The sequence below is a fragment of the Amblyomma maculatum genome, chromosome 11 (genome assembly GCF_055883805.1).
Source record: "Amblyomma maculatum isolate TAMU_Amacu chromosome 11, ASM5588380v1, whole genome shotgun sequence".
Lineage (NCBI taxonomy): Eukaryota > Metazoa > Arthropoda > Arachnida > Ixodida > Ixodidae > Amblyomma > Amblyomma maculatum.
In genome coordinates this window covers 43727459-43750790 of record NC_139354.1, presented here as the reverse complement: position 1 = coordinate 43750790, position 23332 = coordinate 43727459, and the positions used below count along the sequence as shown (strand labels likewise).

The window sequence follows — 23332 nt, the reverse complement described above, 5'->3', positions numbered from 1 at the left end:
ATAGATAGGGTGGCTGTTACCGAATCACAGACCAAAACTGAGAGAGAATTTAACAGGCTTATTTATACGATGAGAACTCAAACTGTGAACTTCAAGCGTTTTTTAAAGGGTGCCCTGTGCAGCTGTCCCTGGGTTGAGAGTTTACTTTTTTATAATGCTTAGTCAGTAATGACTTCGGGTTTAGTGACGTGGGCGGCATTAACTAAATACCTGAGAGAGACGTCCACGGCGCAGTTTAATCTCTTCCGGGAAGATGCCGACTCGGGAATAATGATTATGGCAAATGGAAGGGGTAATAAAAGACACCTCAAAGCCTGGCACAAAACTTTATATGCGCCAATAAATATGATACATTAAAGTTCGCGTGTATTGTACAACTTTAGTTACAATGAATAGCAATACGTCAGCGACAATGTGGTCTGAACAACGTTCTATCGCAAATGTGTTACGATACTGCTAAAAAAACTTCCTACGAGCATATTTGTGCGTATAATATTTCGTTTGGAGTGATCACACAGGCCTTGAGCCCATCGCAGGTTGCCTTTTCCGGTTCTTGGCTACTCGGTCGGCCGAACACAACTATACACAACTAACTAACATGCTGTAGAACACAACTTGAGACGTATTGTAAACACGTCGCACGTATAGAGAAATTGAATAGGCGATGTTCGTTGAGTTCCTGCCCCCCACAGTATGCGCATGCTAGCACTTTGTTGACAATGGTGACATCAGATGAATGCGTGACGTCAGTCCCATTGCTGTTGCTGCGTTGGAAGCAAGTTGGCGTCCTTGGCCAGTGAGTAGAAGAGTGAAGACTCTCGCTTCATCAACTCCTTCGGCGAATCGCTCTCAGCAATCACTCCGCTGTCCAGGACAATGACCCTGCGTGAGTGGCAGATAAAAATTTGTCAGAAATTATCTCTGCTAACTCGATTATGGTGCGACATCACGAGATTTCTTTTTGCAGCTGGAGATGCTTACATAAAGTATGATGACGTCACATATCCTTGCTATTAGTTTTTACCAAACTTAAATGGCAGAGAATTTCTGTTACAATTCTAACGCCGTGTGAAAGCAGGGTTGCAGGAACTTTCTCGGCGATAGGTGTGGTGCCGTGCAGCTTCAGCTCCGCAAGTGGCGCCGTCTGGGTGTACCCGCATCAAATGGCGGAGGTCTAAGCGTGGCCTCCGCGATCAGCTCCGGTGCAAAGGCGCGCTAGGGAGCCACCGCGACAAAAGGCGCAGCTCTAGCCAACCAATTAAGCCTGGTTGAAACGAGCGAAGGCACAGGCTGTGGTAGCTCAGTGATTAGAAAGAATGGTTACTGAACCGGAGTGCACGGGTTGGTTCCTGACCGGTTGGAATCCGCTCCAATGAATTTTTTTTCAGTGTCAGAGGAATGGCCCAAGTACGGTCGAGCAAGATTCTTGGTCGCTGATGGTGAGCATATGAGTGCTTTCCCATTAATATAGGCCGCGCTCTCACAAAGAATGCACTCTATTTTACTCACAGATACGCACGCGCACGCAAATGCGCACAAATACATATACATATATGCACGCAGATATTTATCCAACAGTCCCTTGCGCAGTTCGGGATTTGCAGCATATGTACGCATGGAATCGCTAGTTTTTTTGTGGTCACATCACTTACATATTGTTTCATTTGCTCCACTTAGCATTTTAGAGGAATAAAAGTGGAATTTCATCTAGGGATCATTGCCACTCAGGTGACTAATAACCCCCACTGACATCAGAAGTCGTTTGCTCTAGTCGGTTTTAACGTATGGCGACCAGGACAACTGTGCTGAGTTGTGCTGTCTCCTGATCATGAGATAAGCCTTTGTCATAGCTTGAGGGTGCAGCGAGTATCGATTCCTTGTGACATTTGTAAAATTCCTGAACTTCGGAAGCGGATATTTAAAGTTCTTACGCGCAAGATACGTTTAAAAGACTGAAAACCCATAACGGCGCACAAAACGCAGCCTATAAACAAAGCCTCTTGAGCAATAAACCTTTGACAAAGATCCTGTTTGTCATCCTAACGCCTCAGCAGTACTGTTGCGTTTGTTACCCTGACCGTCACAGTGATTGCAACGTATTATTCGTAACATTGACAGAGTGTACGTACAAGCCGCCTGGCCAGTCTCTGCCCAAAGGCAGATATTAAACTGTACAGTGTAAGGACACATATTCTTGCACCTAAGTTGGCTATCTGCAGGCCCATGAATACAGAAGTGGTCGACTGACATCTATACGAAACATGCTAGGCAGACAACCTTGTGGTATTCAAACTGATATCTTGGCTTGGGTGGATCTCATACTAAAATATCGATCATATGTGAAGTGAAGGTTCAGAGGGAAAATTAGGACGCATGATTGATGCATTTATGTTGGGTGCTAAAAAATGCTGGTTTCGCTCATGGTTTAGGTTAAAGCGTATGGTTATATAAAAGGTTGAGTGAAGATAAAATGTTAGGTTATGGTCACTCATAATTCAGTCATAGGATATGGTGTGCAGATCATAGATTGAAGCATACCTATACAAGAATACATGTCTGTGACGTCACGAAACAGCTCAGCTAATCATAGAGGCGGCACAATATGTTCGCCAGTGTGTGTATTTTGAAAGAAGCTGCCCTACCTGCCAGCTCATTTCCAACCCAGTCATTTCATCTGGTCTCGTGACGTCACAGAACGCGCCGACCAATCTGCGCACGGCCTTGTCACCTGCCATCTACCTTTATCGCTATGTATGTTCGTGCCTATGTAGGCTGTTTGGGTTGGCTGTAATGGCACCGACCAAAGATGTCATGCGCGTTAATTACGTGATGAAATAGCTTAGCTAGTACGAACGACTGCACGCGCGATTCCGATGAACGGCTTGGGGGATCCTGAGAGTGTAATTATCAGCACAATAAACAGTTCTAGTTTCTTGAGACGTGTTATTACGTGATTTTATTCTTGTCACCGGACAGAACATTTGTTATTTGTTTTCAGCATTTTCAGCAAATAGGGGGTACAAAGTCGGTTCCATACATGATTCGTGAAATAATGGCCGCGTTTGGGCGAGTTGGTTCACCATGTTGATAGTGAAAGCGCAATGAAAGATAAGGACTGCAGCATATTATCACCAGTACGCTCTATCTCCAAAGCCTCAACAAAAAAATGGTTTGCCTTCGAAGATAGCGCGAACTGGCGATGATTGCATAAGTGCAGCTTCGATTCTGTTATCAGAAAAAAAAGATACAGTATGTAACAATATTTAGGTGTGCAGCTTAAGAAAGTGTTTTCCATGATTATGAGCCCCGCCGTAGCGATGCAGTGGTTAGGGCGCTCGACTACTGTGCCCAAGGTTGCGGGATCGAATCCCGGCTGCGGTAGCCGCTTTTCGATAGAGGCGAAAAGCAAGGCGGCCGTGCGCTGTGCGATGTCATTGCATGTTAAAGAACTCCAGGTGGTCCAAATTCCCAGAGCCCTCTACTACGGCGTCTCTCATAGCCTAAGCCGCTTTGTGACGTAAAACCCCATAAGGTAATCATGACTCTGTGGGAATAGCTTTGACGGATGCGCAGGTGACCTCAATAGTGTAATATTACGCCTCTCGCACTACATAAAGTCAGTTGGAAGTAAGCCTGCGTGCGCCCTTTGATGTAGTCCTTGTCTTTGCAAGCGCCTTCAGGATCAACGCAATTAGTGGCCAGTGCGCAGTGGGCAAGGCACCAGCTTGAACGGAGTGTAGTAAGAAGTTATAATATGAGACTACTTTTGGTAAATTGTGCGTTACCTGTCGTAGTCTAGGATGGTGTTGAGGCGATGCGCGATGGTGATGATGGTGCAGTCGTCGAACTCCCTTCGTATGGTCGCCTGGATGAGGTCATCCGTCTCCATGTCCACGGCGGCCGTCGCTTCATCCAGGATCAGGATGCGCGACTTGCGAAGCAGAGCTCGGGCGAGACACACCAGCTGTCGTTGCCCAACGCTGCGAGGGTTAAACGGGCGACAAAAAGTAAAAGTCGACAATGATGAGACAAAAAGGGTGTAAAAGGAAAATAGAAGTAGGAGGAACCGACGACGGAAAAATTAAAAGAGGGGAGTGAAAGGTGAGAACAAGAGCATCAGAAAAAACGGGTGAAGGACTGAAAGTAGGATAAACAGAGTAAGTTGCCACTCCGTTCTTGTCTGCCGCTCTGTTCTCCAATGATTTCCACTTCTTAGCAAGCAAAAGCTTTATAAGAGTCGATATTAAGAACGCTCCACAGCTTATGCGGTTTCTCTACATAAACTTAGAAGCCCTGCATACTTCCTTTGCTCAAGAAAGTATTGAAGACAGCCTTGTAATTTTTGAACCGTTTAGCAGCTCTACTAGAAAGGAGGCATTCAGAGAGACGTCTAACACCTCAACATGTGTCTAGTGGCCATAACATAACAATATGTATATGGTTGCCTAAATCAGGAAAGAAATCGAAGGCGGCAGTTCTCAGTAAGCGTTATGCAATAGTGCATAATAATGACATTGTGGCATCCGTAACGAGGAACAGAGTAAAGAAAGCTTTAGAAATTATGAAAGGGAAAAAGCAACTGGGGAAGATCAGGTAACTGCCTATTTGTTCAAGGACGGAAGGGGGGGGGGGGGATATAATGTCAGAAACGCTCACCACCCTCTATGAACAATGCTTCATGATAGCGTTTGCACGAATACTTTGCAAGAGCGTTGATACTGTTTTAATCCATGAGAAAGGGGACGTCAAGGACTAATTACAGACCAATCAGCTTACTATCCCTGCCTACATAGTATTTACGAAATTAATCGGTAACGGAATAAAAGCAACCTTAGATTCCGACCAAAGGACCAGGCGGACTTTCTTAAATGCTACAGTAAAGTATAATTGCCCATGCCATCAATTGGGGAAAAGAAAAGTGCTCGGAATATACCCAGTTCCCATTTATAGCTTTCACTCATTATAAAAAAAAAGCATTTCACTCAGTCGAAACCTCAGCAGTCATGGGGGAATTGTGCAATCAGTTTATAGTGGAGCCATGTGTTAAAGTACAAGCGAATATTTATAGTGGCTGCTGAGAAACCATAATTCACAAGAAAAAAAAAATAAATGAAATATAAAAATTAACGAGTACTGCAGAACCTACACTGAAGTAATTTGAAAGCACGGATGCTGCTGTTGGTTGATTTGGTTGCTTCTAGTAGCTTAATTCACTTCTTGTTTGCCCATTTTAGTCTTGGTACTTTCAAATTGCGCGCCAACCCGTTCAAATTGCGCGCCAACCGCCATAACCGTTTTCAGCTCTACTTCCGGTTGCGTTACGTCACATCCTCTGCCTCATATTAATTCACTTCTTATTTACCCCTTTTAGTCTTTGGCACTTTCAAATTGGCGCCAATCCCTTCCTATGCCCTTTTCACTTCGGTTGCGTGACGTCACATCCACTACGGCACCCGTTTCTCTCTTTCCGTTTTCTCTCCTGCCTTCCTCCTTTCCCTTACGGCGCGGTTCGGGTGTCCACAGAACAAGTGTGGCAGATACTGCGCCTTTCCTTACCTGTGAACCAGTTAATTTAATTAATTACCTAATTATTATTTTTTGCACCTACATTACGTAAGCCTCTATCGATTGACACCACTCATTAATCTCTATCGCTTCTCAATTATCCGCAAATGCTGCGGACACGATTTTGCGGACGCAGTCTGCTGACACGGTCTGCGGACAGAACTTTGTGAACATAGCGAAGTAACGAATTTCGCGTTAATAAAGAAAGGTATTATAGGCAAGGCGATACGATCTCTGTAGTATCTCTGTAGACCGCTTTCTTTGAGGTATTCAGAGCACTGGATTGGAAATAGGGATGAGCTTTAATGAGGAATACATCAGTAATGTGAGATTTGCTGATGACACTGTCTCTCTGAGCAGTTCAGATGATGAACTGCAAAGGATGATTAATCATACAGATGGGCAAATCAGAACAATAGGCCTAAATTAATATGCAAAAGAGTGAAATAATGTTCTATCAGTTTACGACTGGTAGCGAGGCGCTGGAAATTGTGACTGAATATGTCCACTTAGGACAAGTAATAACTGTAGATCCGGATACTTAAAGGTAAATAACCAGGAGACTCAGAGTGAGTTAGTGCGCATTCGGCAAGTGCTGTCAGGTCATAGATGGCCCATTACCAATATGCCTCAAGAGGAAAATGTATATCAGCTACATTTCGCCGGTACTTCCCAATCGTTGAGAAACGTGGAGGCTAATGAACAGAATTTGACTTAAATCGAGGACCACTCAGAGAGCTATGAAACAAAAACTGTTAAATTTAGCGTTATTAAACAGAAAGCATGCCGAATGGCAAGGGAACAATCGCAGGTTAATGATATTCTAATAGAACTCAAAAAGAAAAAAAACAGGCATGACCAGGGCATGTCAATCGAAGAAAAGAAAAACCGCTGATCTCCAAGGGTGACAGGAGCGCCATGCAGTGGGAGTAGTTAGGCTGGTTATGACGAATTAACTAGCGTCTGCTGTAGCGTATTTTGTGCACTGTGTGAGGTAAATACGGGACAGTGGCTTCTGCGCACTGTACGAATCTTACTTGGTGGCCTGGGGCGGTGTGCGACCCAGGGACGAGATTCCATTACATCCCAACCAATTCTTTTTTCTTTTAGGTGGCGTTATTAAGTGTTACGTCGCAACCACATCATGACTTCTCTCTCAATAGCAATTTTGATGCCCAGAATGACCCCGAATTTTTCACCGATTGAGACATCGAACGCTTGTAGCAGTTATAACACTTAAACAAGCATGTATTTCATTTCATTTATTCTACCTTCAGGTTTTTCGCACTGTAGAGGAGGTGAGGGCAGGGAAACAAAAGACAAGTACAAGAGGAAGCGTGATACAATTCTATTTAATACTGTAGAATATAGCTAAACATAAAACTAAATTCAAAACGAATACGGCTATGCACGAGTCAATAAAGCAACCAAATAAAATATTCGAAATAGATTACTAAAATAAAAAAAAAAAACATCTGCAAGAGATTAACATCCTGCAATTAGTCAGATTTAAACCGGACGTTTAGTTTGGCTATACAATGATGAAAGTAACATGATAAAAGTCCATGCTAAAAGTAACAGTCTGGGAAAAATGGTTCCCATCATGACATGTTTTAAAAGGGAAGGAATTGGTCACTGTCCTACAGGAGGGGACAGCTACGTTTTGAAAGTGGACGACGAGAGGTGAACTGAAAGGTAGTACTTTTTGCAAGAAGCCTTCAAGTGCATGTTGCAGTATATTTTATGGAAAAGATAAATGCATGAAATTTTACGGCGAGTAGATAGAGATTGAAGATTAAGCTTAGATTTCATAAGCTAAACACCCGCTTTCCGATAAATACCCCGCCGGGGTGGCGCAGTGGTTACGGCGCTCGACTACTGTTCCCAAGGACGCGGGATCGAATCCCGGCCTCGGCGGCCGCTTTTCGATGGAGGCGAAAAGCAAGGCGCCCGTGTGCTGTGCGATGTCAGCGCACGTTAAAGAACCCCAGGTGGTCGACGATTTCTGGAGCCCTCCACTACGGCGTTTCTCATAGCCTGAGTTGCTTTGGGACGTTAAACCCCACAAACGAAACCAAACCAATAACTTCCAAATATAGAAGCGGACGCATCAATGTTATACAGCCTCTAGTTCATTTATTAGTGCAATATTACTCGGTTCCCAGATGGAGGATGCATACTCAGGTTGTGGATGGCTAAATGCAGTGTACAATAGCATCTTCAATGAAAGTTGTGTTAAAGAGAAATTTCTGCGGCATATCCGAACATGTGGTTAGCCTTCGAACTGACGGTCTTGATGTGAAAATTTCAAAGAGATTATAAAATATGTTAACGCCAATGTATTTACACGATGTTACCGATTCAAGAGGAATATTATTAATAAAGTAGTCTGGGCCTGGCTTGTAGGTTACGAGTTACACGCATGCATTTGCATTTAGGTATGTTTATTTCCATGCTCCAAGCTTTGCACCAGAAAAATATTTTGCTTAAATCAGTTTGTAGACAAGAAATATCAGGGTTATTAATTACTCTGCAAATTGCGCAGTCGCCGGAAACCAAGGACATACTAGATGAGATGTTAAGAGGCAAGTCGTTTATAAAGATAAATATAATAATGGCCCAAGAACGCACCATTGTGGTACGGGAATAATGTATTAATTTGGAATAGGAGCTCCTATGTCTGCTAGCACTTTTATATTACGGCAGAAAATCTACTCACTAAAGGGAACGTCTGTGCTAGAGTTATTCCTGCAGCTTACGCGCGTTAACGTATCTCACCTGATATTCTCGCCTCCCTGGGCGATTTCGTGCAGCAGACCTTTCTCGAGGCTCGCGACGAATTTCTTGAGATGCGACTGCTCGAGCGCCTGCCAGAGGTCCTTGTCTTCTTTCGTGTCGAAGGGGTCTAGGTTCGACCGAAGGGTGCCGCTGAACAGAACCGGGTCCTGTCAAAAAATTGTGGAGAGGTACAGAATCTTCAGAGGCATTTAAGAACAATACTTCTAATGCACATAATCAGTCCGTGGCTTCAACTTCCGATTTACTGAAACAAAATTTCACGCCTGGAGTACTCAGCTCGCACAAGTCACCATAAAGACCATCCATATCTTTAAAGGTTGACGCAACAAGCAAGGCACCGTATAGCGCTCACCGGTAACCTGGAGGCTGTGTACTCAAATAACTATCCTTCTCGCCACCATTAATGCCTATGAAAACGTTTCAGCGGACCCTCAGTTCATCGGACGGCAATTTTTTTGATAGTTTTCACGATATTGAGTAGCATTTGCTCTTTTATTTACTTGGTGAGGAATGGAAATTAACTGTAGCTGTCAATCTCTTTCCCATTTGATTATACTAGTGAAACGCCTCGTCAGCGCATTTGCCAAAATCAAGATCTCTTACTGTTGTTTTTGATGACAACATTTCCAGCTCGCGGCAGGTACGTGAACGGATCTTTGCAGTTCGAAGCGTCCGAAAGAAAGCTTAGAGGCAGCCACTGCCGTTGCCGGAGTTTAATTGCAGTGCCCTGTGTGTGGTTTGGTTTTACAGTTAAGCAGCTGGCACGAATAAACTGTTCGGCTACTGTACAAATAGCCTAGATATATACAAATATATCCTGCAATCGATCCGAAAGACAGCACATCACGCGAGAAAGCAAAGAGAAGAAAAATATAGAGCCTGGAGCCTGGTTGACACTTGGTAACTGGTCCGAACCACTGTCTTCACTCGCAGCATACCTCCCTGAACGTAAAATAAACACCAAAAGATACCTGTGGTATGATGGTCAGCTTGGTGCGTAGGTCATAGAGGCCTAATTTGGAGATGTCGAGCCCATCGATATGAATGCTACCTCCAGCTGCCTCGATGATGCGGAACAGTGCCAGCGTCAGCGACGACTTGCCCGCGCCCGTCCGCCCTACGATGCCCACCTGTAAGGAGAAAGAAGTGGAATACATGTCACTCTTTACATTCATCATCATCACCATACTAGCTCAGTCCACTGGGCGCCCGAGGCCGCTGTTGAGGGGCAGAAGCATTACTGCGCAAGAGAAGATCCAATAATATTTCAGCCTTATTTGCGACGTTCTGTTAAGTTCTCTAAGGCAGTATACACTATTTTTCTGGTCTATGCCGTGCACATATCTTTGTTTGCTGGTTTCCTTGACAAATCAGTTTTTAGACATCAGAGGTTTATTTACCGAGGTTTACAATACTCCAGTGACGTAGCCAAATCGACTTTGGACGTGCAGTGGTGCAGGCAGAATGGCGACGCTTTCGTTTCATAACCAATGGTATCGTTGCTATGTGCTCCTCCATGGCGAAGCGTATTCTGATGCACTGGAGGCGACGCATATCTCATAACGAACGCACACCAAGGAAGTCACAAACATTGCGATAACGAATTCTGCATAAGGAGAACGCGAAAATCTGCGCACTAGATATTGTGTCCCGTCAGTGAGAGTTTCGCCCGTACTAAGAGAATTCGGTTACGATCCTTTACCTTTCATTTTTGTTAACGCTAACATTGTGGGCTATCAGAAGCATATTTTAAAGATGTGTATTGAGTCATCGGCTTCGCTGCAACGAACTTTCCTCACGCCGTTCTGAAATGAGTGTGTTCGTGTTAAACTGATTTACCTAGAAAGCAGGTTAGATTAAATGCCTGACGCAGCAAAAATAAACAATGGTTAAATAGGAAGCCTCAGTCCAGTGAAAAATGCGTTCTCGTCAGGGCAATAAAAGGATAACCAGTAGTATCATTGACCAGCGAGCTGAGGTTAACCTCCTGCTTGCTCAACGAGCATGAAAGAGCACTTAACAAGGGTGGAGGAGAGCCTCAGTTCACGAGCCCTAGTTCCTTTCTACCCTAGGTACCATTCAGAATGCAGGTAATTAAAACTGTTTTAGGCGTCACAAAAAAAAAAAAACTAAATATGTTGCTCGTTACACTAAATATAGAAACGCGTTATTGTTACCGAAAAAAAAAGTACCGCATGGTACATTGCCGTTACTCTATGGCCATAAATTTTAATCAGTACCTCTTCGCTGCAAGAGCTTATGGCAAGAATTCAATAAAGCCATACTTCACATAATACTTTTAGCTCAAACGACGACTTTGCCCGAAATACTGATTTAACGAGAATACTTTCCACGGATGTGCAGGTGCTTGGCAATGTTACAGTGGCCTAAAGTTGCCAGTCGAGTCACATGTTATGGCTTCTAAATTGGTGGAAAAATCTGAAGCCATTTTCTGAACATCACATTAAACTCAAAATGACTATTAATCATCAGTTCTAACTTTACACAGAAAGCATTTCAGCCCTCAACAAATTTGCAGTACTTCCGAAAAATTGCGATGTTCTTAAATACTCAGTCTGCTTCTACTATCAAAATAGACATGGAAACTTTATTACATTTAGGAAGTACATGAATGGCACAGTTCAGAAAAAAATATATTTTGCGCATAACATATTTGTTCAGCACTTAATACTGTCTGGATTCTACACCTCGGTAACGAGACGACTTGTGGGCTGACCTTTTCGCCTGGCTTGAAGTCACAGGTTATTTCTCTGAGAACGAGATCCAGGTCCGCTCGGTACCTCGTCGAGTAATCTTCAAACACTACCTGGCCTGATGTTGGCCATGATGGGTCAGGCTTGAAGCGAGGGTTTTCCCAAGGAGCCTAGAACATGAACATCAAAAAATTTTCGAAATGTTTAGGCACGCCATAACTTTGACAGTACGAAATCACCAGCATTCAACGTAACAAGTGTGCCATTTTTCTTTTTCAAGCACTAAATTGTTAGTTTTGCAAGCACAGGCAAGTTATTGATAACATGCGTCGGTAAACCGTAACAAAAGATTGAAACGCAGCTCGCTTTGAGCACAGACATGCTGTGGCTTGAGGGGTACCAGCCTTGACATAAATAAGGTCTATGCTGATATTGGATCCTGGTTTACTGTTCAAGTAGACAGTAAACCTGTCTACTTGAACAGCCAGCTCATTAAAGCCAACCAGTAGTTAAATTACATAGTCCATCCAGACAGCATAAATGCTGAATACTTTCGTGACTTCTTTGGTGTTTTGCACCGCGTTTCGTATCTGCCCTTACAATATGATGATACTGATCCAACCATCTTCTCGAAACTAAACTTTGTTAACTATATTTAGGTGAATGCTTGCAAAATATTGACCGACAAAGACATCCTTCACTGCTTATGACTTAGGGATCTTCTCCGCTTCTAAGTAATGGCGGTGATGTTTAAAAGCTGCTTTATTAAAAAAAAAGACAACCTTATATCAGGTGTCGCCATCATGGGTGTTAAGGCTAGAGATACATGTGAGCGAAAAATAGAGCGACGTGACAAGGTTGAGCAACGAAAGCGATCATAGTCCACTCCGTCGCCTTCTGGGGAGGATGCATGCTCAAGACAGCATGGAACCGACGGCAATGCGAAACGGTGACGATGCTCTATGTTGCTGGCATAGCACACCACAAAACTAAGGGCAAAGGCAACAACAGTCATAATAATTGCAAGAATTGAATTATTTTGCGACAACATGCATGCAAAATGAAATGGATTTTCAATACACTGTATTCAATTTGAAGCGTTTAGCATATGTAAATTTTGGTTATAGAAGTAGTTACTTGATGTTTAGTTTTTTAGTTGCAATTAGACGTTCGTCGAATCCTTGACCGTTCGTACAAAGCGCAAAATTTACGCGGCAATTTACAATGTACAATCAAAATGCAACACTTAAAAAAAGCGTGTGAAATCAGCGGTAGTGACGTTCGTAGAGCGTTGATGGTGATCGCGCGTGGACTTCCGGGCGACTAGCGAAATTGTCTGTTTCAGCAGGTCCGAGCGACAAGCCAAGCGACACACGCGTTTCTGGTAGCGCTTTCGCGCGACGCTTACCGCTGTCGCGTTTGCGTGAGTTTTCGCACATACGCAACTGAGCCCTTAAGCCTCAGATAGGCGTGGATGTTCCACAGCAAGACGATATTCAGTAATGCGATCCATGTAATCCAAGTACGCTCTACAACGCGTAGAATATAAATGAATATGTACACCTTTTCGGACGAATCAGAATTGTATTGCGGCGATGACTTCACTACAAACAAACAAACAAACGAACGAACAAAAAAACAAACAAAAAAACAAACAAACGAACGAACAAACAAACAAACAAACAAACAAACAAACAAACAAACCAAAGGACGAGAGTTGTGAAATCAACGATGATTTTTCCTTTGAGAAATATAAGTAATAAATGTTTTAGCCCTGCACAAAACTCAATTTTTTCTGTGAACAGAACGTTTCCCTTGCCAAGTAACCGAATGAAAATATACATTCTTGTTTATTCGGAGCGTGTCATTATTTATTCTTCATCCCACCATCACGTTTGGTGTTTCCGAACATATTTCGTTTTTTTCTTACAATCTTAAAATACTGCTTTTACATTTTCGTTGAAATTGGAAATTCTTGACTGCAACGTGCAATGGGAAGGGGGTGACACATCTGCTCTGCAGCAAGCATCTTTCGCAACATTCTCTTCGTCAGATGGGAGAATAAAGCATAAGTAACAGAGTACGACTGTTCACACGCGACGCCTCCGATACCTACACACGTTTCTTAATTTTGAATTACTCCGCCGCAGCTATAGCGCCAATTTTTCACCGCTTTTCCGTGAGGCCATACTACTTAGCATTTTCAAGACTGCTCTATGTTGTCTTGCACAGAAAACAGGAAATGACGTACGTACCTCTTGCGTCACCTTGGTGTATTCTAAGCAGCGCTCCACAGCAACAAGGTTGGTTTCAGTGTCGGAGCAGGAACGCACAAGCATGTTAAGCGTGTTCGTGATCTGCAAAAATTTAGGAGGGGCACATATGATCACCTGTGTGTACAAGAATGAAAGTTCACTTCCGCGACACCCGCTACCCCGCTTCCTCCTGCGGCTCGCGTCACCACGTGGCAGTAAACCCGACGTCCTCTGCGTTCTTCCCGCTTCCTCTGGGGACATCCGGTGCGCCTGCAGTTTCCGGTGGTCGCCGTATGGCGGCGTAATTATGCAAAGTGTCATGCTGCCGTTCGCTCCTCATCTAATCAATATTTCTGTAATTAGGACCACCGTAATTGCATGCACACTAGGAAGCTTATTGTCGTACAAGATATCGCTTCATGTGAACTACCAAGCGACGCAAAAACTCGTTTGTACCCAAGCTGTGCAAGCGTGCCTACGCAGTGATCCTATACGATGCAATATTTTCACTTGCTAATGCAAGCAGTGTAGCGTACTACAATGACTTTCCGTCACTGCGACCCCGAACTTTCATGTCTATAGGAATATTTTGTGGAGAGCGTTGCGAGAATCCATGACGCGGTGATAGACACAGACTGCAGTGAAGACTGCAGTCCTGTTTGGAACAATAAACAAATTAAGAAATTAGAGCATTCACTGTCAGCCAAGAGTGCTGTAGTTTCAGAAATGCGTGAGTTTTATATTGCATTGTATTCGACGAAATTGTTTAGCGTTGAACTTTTCTTATATATTCTAGTGTCTTTGTTGTTCTTTATTATCTCGTCTTCAAGGCAATAATAAAAAAGCGCAACCAAGGAACTGCGCGTGACCTAAGAACCGACAGAAGGTTCAAATTATGAAGAAACTAATTTTTGTTTACGCTGAAATAATTTAAACTTTACACTATTTTATTCATGTGGCGACAATTACATCGCAACGCATGTTATGTTTTTTTAAACATTTTTCATTCCCCAGATTCACAAAGTGTCACGTTTCCAGAGAGGCGAAGTGACATGGGGGGGGTCCCTTCACCGCACCGCCAACGGTATGAAACCGCTTTTCCACTGTAAGGGGTCGGCACTTCACACTTTCGGGGTAAATTTACTGAACCTAATGGCGCACAACACCAGTTTAGTCTTCTATTATCTATAGACAATGGACTAGTCTTCCACGACGCTTCAGGCCATTCAAATCCTAGCGCTTTTAATGGATGACCCTCAGAGTACGGCCTGTCTTAAGCCTTCGAAAGCGATTCAGGCACTGCTTGCCGCTAGACTGCTTCCTACTGAGCCATCTCACGTAAGTTGTAAACATGTGCGCAAAATTGAAATTGAGATAACGGCACACATTAAATAACGGGTAATCTGATATGATAAATAGGTTTGTAGGAAAAATGGAAGGACAGTGCGACGAGCTGTAAATGTGTGTTTATTGGTATCACTTTATTTGCTTTAATGACTAATGGTGATGAACAGAACGACAGGTGTAGAGCTTACCGTCAATGCGAAGCTGACTGACAGGCCAGCCATACCTGGGGACAGTGAGTCCCTGCTCGTGGTTGCAAGAAAGGCGGCGATGAACACTATAGTGTAGGCCAGGAACTCGAGCCTCGTGGCCAGCCACCTAGAAATCAGCAATAGAGGCAAAGAATTACACATTATATTAGCGTATGAAAAAACAGGTCTTTTTGCCAAAACATTAACCATAAAGTAGGCAAGCATTATGAGGCTAAAGCTTTCCCCCAGGCGATAATTCCCCTGTCGAAGCAAAAGGCTTGGATCCGAGTCGTGGACCAAGAGCGAATATACAAGAGTGAAATAAGCCTTGTTGTGCATTTTGAACGCATTTCATTAGTCTTCAGCAAAAATATACATGTTATTTTGTTTCATACATTTGTTTTCGCTACATTTTTGTAATGCCTTAATTGAGATTTCCGTACTTTATTTTACCAAAACCTCCCAGATTTCAGGGCTTCAAAAATTGTTAAACATACGCACTGTCAGCCTACCTATGCAAGCGAGAATGAGGAGTGCGTACGTAGGCATGCTGAGGGCTAGAAAATGAGCCGTATTATGTATGCCATCCATACGCGTATTGAAAAGAGTCCATAGTGCGGGTTATAACGTCCACTCGAAGACTGAGCTGTCCCGTGGCCTTCCTTCTTTAAACATGATACACGCAAACAAATGCTGCGAAAACACAAGGAGGACATGAACAACGCACGCGTCGATGAAAACGAGGATGTGGAGAATCGCCACCCTTTTCCACGATGTTCAGCAGTCACCACATGCGTGCTGCACCATATACCGAGCAATGTCAAGGGTTCAGCATTCGGCATGTTTCTAACAAACGGTGAGAGTATGTCTTCCCCGCCGGTGTGTATGTGCTGAACATATATTGTCCCGTCTCTAACATCAATCGCGGAATTTTTATCCAGGCAAATATCGGCCTACTACAGCTTGGCTGCTCTTCAGGCGATGACTGAATGGTATAAGACGCGAAGCAGTCAGTGAACAATATACACCGAGGAATATGCGGTTTCGCTCCCACTTTCAGAAAGCAGTTGTTTTTCTTGCTGCTGTTGCGTTTACTTGGTTAATATATAAACTGACCCAAATGGCTCCAGAAGACACGTGGCTACATCACGGAGCAGCCCACAAGGAAACGATAATCTGGGACGGAGCCAAGCAGTGTTATAGGCTTGTATTAACACGACAGCAGTGAAATGTATCTGAAAGTGCGAAAAGCATCCTGGCTAAACATGAACGCAAGGGTCGGGTAAGCAGAAGTGGTACTCTTTGAGGACGTTACTCGTGTATCTACGTGCGAGAGGAAAAAAGGTGATAAAGGGGGTGGGGGTTAAGCTACCGCTCTGAGTTGGGCCCAGAAAAACGTGCGGAATACTGTACATTATCAAAAAAAAAAAAAAAACAGCGCGAACAAACGGGGAAGAAAGGAGAAAACCACAGGAACAAGCGCTGTTCCTGTGGTTTCTTCCTTTCTTCCCCGTTTGTTCGCGCTGTTTTTTTGGGGGGATAATGTATCACCAACTCGCCCGCTTACGGAATGCGATAGTTGGCTTCATTCCGGGGTGCTGGTGAAGTGCTGGTGAAGTGCTGGACGCAAGCAAGTTTCACGTACTCCTTCCGCAGACATCAGCAGTATACGGCAGTAGTAGACTGAGACTACGGTAATGAGATTTTGGTTGGAAACATCGAGGGACACTCCACCTTCAGAGTATGAGGCGACAGCTTTAACAGGTCCCTTCAGTGGCCAGGGTTTTGCTTATCGCTCTGCTTACTCAGAAGCTGTACGTTTCATTTTTTATTTTGCTTAAGACAAGCTAGACCTCGTTTTGAGGAACGTATCAACAACGGCCTATGTATAACTCGACAGTGTATAGACAGAGCATCTGACTCGCGACCTGAGTGTCCCGGGTTCAACTCATTGCAGACATTTGTGTAATTGTGCACTGACGTCATCACGGTTATATTGTGCGACTGTTATGGAATATTTGAATTACCTCCGCGAGGTCCCGTAGTTGACACGTCACGATCCCTAGGCCAATGCGTAATAACGCCATTACGAATTTAGTGCGTGAGTGTGGTGTATTTGAATTGCATGTGCAAGTCCTGTGGTTCTGACGTCATGACGCGCTCGGCCGATCTAGATTTCGTCTGAGAATATCGGCACTCACACCGGAAGTCTGCTCGAATGTCGTCCGTTTAAACGTGAGCACATAACAAGGACGTACTGAACGTTGCACGTTCCATTGCATGTGGCAGTGTAGATGGTCGGCTAAAGTTCTCACCTGGTGGCCACGATGCTGGGGAAGTATGCGCTGTTGTTGGCGTCGGTAAGTTCGTTCGAGCGGTCCACGAACCTCTGGCTGGCCCCGTACGCCCGGATGGAGCTGCTCCCGGCCACGGTCTCGGAGAAGTGCACGTAAATAGGTGACCGCGAGATGGACTCGAGTCGTCGCAGTTGTCGCGACGTTGGAATGTAGAATTTCTGCGCAGAACCGAATCTAAGTGAGTTCCCCTCCAATGACAAACAATAACAGAGATTAAAAAAACGCGCGATATTAGTTCATTCTCTAGCGATACGTATTGGCACGCAATCACTGTGCTAAACATATTGCCCAGTGTACTGTACTAAGGGACAAGCGCTTAAATTGAAGAAAGAATAAGGGATTATGAAGCCACATGTCAAAAAAGACGTAACCGTATGTGAGGTCATGGCATGGCCAGGAACTACAGTATTGCCTACGTAAGAACTGATGATTACAAACTGTTACAAGTAATTCACTGATTTTCTGTTGTTTTGTTTCTTTTGAGCAAAAAATTCCTATAGCGGCTAGTTAAACTTAGTATAGATGGTGAGATCACAGGATGTGATGCGCCAAATCTATGTTGACAGTGTTACTTGTGAACTTTAGTTTCAGTTAATCGCCTCCTGTTCGAAAAGCATAGTTTTGGAAAGGAAAGTTTTAGTTCGTTGGGGCCTTTTCGTGCCTTTTCTGCGTGGCTTTATGAGGGCGGTTTATCTGGAGTGATGGAACTGGGTTAATGATCGGTATGACTTTTAGGAGGTAGTTTTGGCCGAAGAGAGGAGGTATGTACAATGAAGCACGTGCGTAAACCTCTCGAGGGTTGAGGAAAGCTTGATTTCGGAATCGCTACGACCCCTAGAAAAATGTGGAAATACGTCATGCCTTCATTACTGCTTTACTGCGTGAGTGTTCTTTGGTGGGCGAACACAGATTGACGATGGTTGGCCTAACGTGTTGAGTGTGAAGGTTATTGAAGGATGGCGGTGGTTGGTTGAGGTAGTCTAAGGGGAAAGTGCGTTTTTACCAGTGGTTGCAGAAAGCTCATTCGCTAAAGTGTTGAGGTTTCCCAATATGGTGTGGTATGGCAGAGATTATGTGTGTGCAAGGGTGGCGCGTGTTCGATTGCCATCTCACCCCTCGATATGAAAGGAAGTACCCGAGCTGGCAGATTCGTCGAACTAGGCCACGCCATCTCTTCTTGTGACGCACAATAACACACCGACCAATTATATATACATTCGGCGCCTTCCATGAGTGAAAGAGAAATGTGTACCAGCGCGCCATAATTACGTCTCTGACTTATCAGTTGTCGGCTATATCACCTGCTGACTACCACCTGCAAATGCATACTCATAAGTTTCCGAGGCTGTTCTAGGCTTATTCAAACGGGAGTTCAGGAGGCAGGTGTTTGTTATCCGCCAGCTACCACCTACCAGAGGCACACTAGGGATTTTTTGAGGCTGTGAAAGCTTCCAACTTGCGGCGCTACCAACGCTCACGGGGAATTTTTTCGATGTGGAAACCCTAGCGATCTCGTGTTAACGGGGATAAATTAAAACGCATTACACTCAGGATCCCTATTAACTGATAAGCGCATGCTGTTGTCCTAGCTGGTTAGACACTAGCTGTGCAACATCCCCAAGTGACAAGATGATGGCGACACATCTGTGCTGTCGTGTCTCGACGTTATTCTGTCGTCTAGACGAATATATTTAGTGGGTGACGTTGGCACATGACGAATGTGGGAGGAGGGCGATCACGTATGCTGTCACTTATGGCTGAGTCCACCTTTCAGGTAGGCCCACCCGATAATGAATAATAAAACAATCACTGTAGCGTGCTCTCTCTTCTGGCTGCTTTTTGGAGCAGTAATGACAGTGATGGGTAAAACAGCACCTGTACGAAGTAGTAGACAATCAGCAGCGGCAGCACGGCCCCCAGGAAAAGCGGCGTCTGCAGGGCGATCAGTATAAAGGCCACCAGGGTGCGCAGACACTGCACCACCAGCATACGGGCGTTGAACGGAAGCGTCACGTCAGCTGCGTCGATGTCCTTTGAGAACCTATGGTCACAACGATCAAAGCGTCATGTAGTGAGACGCCGGTACCGGGAAAGAATCATTACTGAGTTAAGCCACTTTCGCGCAGGGCTGTGGAAAATATTTCAATCAGAATCCGTATTCCCGGTAACTGGTGTTCTGCTTTTTCTCTTGAAACCTGGTATACTGAGCTGAGGTGCTAAAGGTTGGGATGGACCCACGTTAAGCCCAAAAATGCATGGTAAGTTAGTTCTTCAGTGATGACGGCTACGAACAGTTCCCCATGATGCTTTGGTTTGTGTGGTTTAACGTCGCAAAGCCACTGGGGCTATGAGAGGCCGTAGTGGAGGGCTCCGGCAATTTAGACCACCTGAGGTTCTTTAACATGCACTGAAATGGCACAGCACACGGGCGCCTAGCTTTTCGCCGCCAGCGAAAAGCGGCCGCCGAGGCCGGAATTTAATCCCGCTTCATTGAGCACAGTAGTCGAGCGCCCTATCACTGCACCAACCCGGCGGGGCTGTCCACCACGAGGCACAGAATAACACAAATCTTCCACAGCAACAGAAAACGCATATCCAATATGAGCATTGCTATCCAAGAAACGTACTACATCAATAGAGTTATTGTGGCTCAAAGATCTCCAACCTGTAAAGCACTCAGGTGCTTCCGAAAATATTGGCTAATTAAACTGCCATGAACCCTTCTCATTGACAATCGTTACGAGTGTCTTAAAAGAGTTCAGTGGTGTTGAAATTTGGCTAGTTAGTAGCGATCCATCCAAAACAGCCCACATAAAACACTAAACACAGAGAAGGGCAGTACGGACAAGAGAGCACTAGCAACTGATGCGTGGTCGAAGAAACACTTGTGTTTCATATTTTATGTGCGCTATTTTAGATGGAAGCTAAGCTGGAATCTGCTCTGACAGTCATGCCCACATGAAATAATGATAATGCAGCTTCAATAATCAAGTTAAGAGGCTTCTTGTAGCCAGCTTGCCGTCCGTGTTCATCTCAGCTGTGGCTGAGAACCTTCTTGAGAAGGTAGAAGAATGAAAACGCGGCAAGATCAATGAAAGCATGCTCAGAAAGAAGGCTACGGTTGTACCGTGCTTGCACAAAGTATCTCACAACGCCAAAAGTGGCAAATAGCCATGGCGTCCCTATGGTTTTTTATTTCAGAGGCATGAAAGCTTTCCGGATTATGACCGAAGATCAGCGGTGAAAGAGATAATCTAAACGGCTGCATTATAACACATGTCGAAACGTTTGTGAAATGTACCATGGGAGTGTTTTATGAAATTCCGCTTAAGTGTAGACGTGCGTATGTCGGCCAGATAGGCCGCTCCGTGAATGAACGCTCAGGGGAGCATGCTCAGTCAATCCGGTCTTGAGAAGAGCGAACTTGCCAGCTTACTGCATTGCATGTAAAGGTTGGGAGCCACGTCTCAGATGCATTTAGATTCTGGCCAGATCAAACACAAAGTAGCCCGTGAGCTTTTAGAAGCGTACCACATCACATTAAAATGCGATGATTGCATCGGTGATACTCTGTAATGCTGTATAATGTGGAAAAGAACTTCATGCGCGGCTCTTCTTCACTTGTGCGCCGACTTGATTTACTTTCTCCCTCTGCACACTGCCTATAAAGGACCTACAGATATGAATAAAACAGTTGATAGTTTGCGCAACTAGTCATTAACAACAAATACTCGGTACGCGCCCTCGACAAGCATGTCTGATAGCTACAGCGGTGTTGACTGCCATTCTTCTCTTTCCTCCATGTGGAGGGGGGCGGGGGCGGGGAGCCCTGTAGCGGCATTATCGCCCTTCACAACGCTCCGAAGCCTCGTCTCGTGATACCTTCTGGAGGTGGCTAAGCGGAGACACGCGCTGAGTACAATAAATCAGTTGACACCTGCTCTCCGGCCTGCCAACTTCGTCCCCGTCCCGCTCCATTTAATTTCTAGAGGAATACGCTTACGTCTTCTTACAATATCAAAGTAGAAGGGTTGAGGAGGCTCCCTAAGAGGAGATAATTAGAACGCCGAAGTGGGCATGGTGTTGCAGGAGAAGCTTAATTTAGGTGGAGGCTATTCCGGATAGAAAAATGGGAAGGATAGTCAATATGAACGTCTGAAAGGGAAAGAATCAGAATGGAGTATAGCCGGATGCATATCCGTTGCCTTTAATGGCTATGTGGCACACCGCGCACATGGAACTGCACATGCACAACTCCCATTAGATATGCTGGCATATATCAAATTTGTTTTGAACTTCTATTGCCAGGGTTATTCCAAAAACAGTGCTACGAAATACTGGACGATGAAGAATAGTAAAATATGATTTTTGTGTCCTATTCTTACATTTTAAAGGGTTAACATTAAGGGACCCGTGTCGCAGAAAAGCCGGTGCAGGCGTTGTGGTTGTAGCGGGAAAATCAGAAGAAAGTAAAGAAACAATAAAAGTCCTGCGGAAACTCGTGGAGTCAAACACGGTGCCTTCGCAGTGCGAGGGGAGCACGCAGCCACTCCGCCACAGAACCACATTGCTTCTCTCCAAAGAGATGGACCTAATGTATTCATTGCCTTATGACTGCCAGCTGACTTTTAGGTGCTTCATTAGAAAGAACCTAATTACGAAAATAATAGTTAGCGAGCAGCAAAGAACATTTCCGCTTTACTTACCTGCGATGCGGTGCTCACTGGAAAATTTCTTAGGTCATACGACGCTGCCGCGACAGGTGGCGCGAGCCGCCGCTCGATTCAAAGCCTGATATATCCATCCATCGTCTTTAAAGAATTGGAGTTTAAGGCAAAGCTTAAGCTTCCTCCACTTTTTTTGTTTTGATAGCGTTGCTTTCCATGTAATTACGAAAGTATGCCAGGTTTTACTGCTCATGACCCTATGTTATGTAATGTCTGGCTTTAACCTCCGCATCGTCAGGGATAGATTTGAGGACGATTATATTAGGAGCTAGGTAGCGTAGTCTTTTTTGCGCAATTCATTTCTTGAACTCAAATCTTCCAAAAATAAGAGTGAACATGATTCTCCAAAAACAAAAGCGGTTAGAAATGGGGACTAGTAATGGACCGCACAATGCGAACCATTGCTCTTATGTCCTCCTCGGTTTCCACAACATATCTCTTTTTCCGCTTTGTAAATCAACATTTTGAACTGGGAATTACAGCCTTATTCAATAACATTCATCATCAAGTGAAATTGGGCAAAAGCGCTGTCATGTTGTAATCTACAGTGGAAACTCTTGACTTCCATCGCTGCGCTCCTACAAAGCCTATGTCACGGCAAAGTCGAACAATTTGAGTACAAACATGATTAAGAATGCCCCCACCTGTTGAGGATGCGACCCATGGGCGTGGTGTCGAAGAAGGCGATAGGTGCGCGCAGCACCCGGTGCAGCATCCGATCGTGCACCACCTTGCTTCCCTGCAGCACCGCCAGGTTGAGCCACACGCCACCGCACAGCACGAATGCCGCTGCGATCAGGGACGCAGACTTTTCATTGCAACAGTCTTGGACCACATATGTTCACCACCGTTGAAGGGACACTGAGCGTTCACATTTAATCATTGATGAAACTAAAATCTGTTCGATGGCTTTTTTATGGCTTTGCTGACGTCTGCTCGGCACGAAAACGCGTACTTATAAGGAGAATATCAAAACCTTTCTCGCTTGTCGGTTCAAGCTCGGCACGTAAATGCTGTGAAGGTGCATCAGTACTCCGTCACTGCTTAAGGAAGTAAATGGCGAAAATGCCTATACACCGGAATCCGCGTCACAGTTTTCCTGTGAAATCAACCGTGCCTTTGTTCGTTTAGTAGCACTTTGTCCATGAAACCTCAGTTTTAAGGAAGATGATGAACATTTAATTAAAACGTGGTAATCTCTCAGTACACAACAGACGCTCAGCTTTAGCTTTGTCAAGAAATTAATGATTTGGCGTGTATACAGAGTATTCAGTTACGTGGCACACCGTTTATTTCTTAAATCCTAAACTGAAGCAATCTTCATAAAAGCATAAATAAATTCACGCAATTGTTACAGAAGAAAGCAGTTCGGCTGAGAGA

The 23332-nt window shown here is 44.5% G+C and overlaps 1 protein-coding gene across 1 annotated transcript in view; it reads right to left on the bottom strand.

The window, feature by feature from the left end:
- Positions 1-320: 320 nt before the first annotated feature.
- The window catches only part of LOC146173678 (multidrug resistance-associated protein 1-like), a 98066-nt gene continuing 75054 nt past the window's right edge, over positions 321-23332 (bottom strand). Inside the window, exons 22-31 of the mRNA XM_084585243.1 lie at positions 22597-22741; positions 19101-19266; positions 17184-17383; positions 14869-14995; positions 13334-13435; positions 11102-11248; positions 9336-9494; positions 8344-8510; positions 3786-3980; positions 321-882 (exon numbers count right to left, since the gene is read on the bottom strand). Coding sequence (XP_084441369.1) covers positions 747-882; positions 3786-3980; positions 8344-8510; positions 9336-9494; positions 11102-11248; positions 13334-13435; positions 14869-14995; positions 17184-17383; positions 19101-19266; positions 22597-22741 — 1544 coding nt within the window. The 3' untranslated portion in view covers positions 321-746. The remainder of the gene's footprint in view (positions 883-3785; positions 3981-8343; positions 8511-9335; positions 9495-11101; positions 11249-13333; positions 13436-14868; positions 14996-17183; positions 17384-19100; positions 19267-22596; positions 22742-23332) is intronic.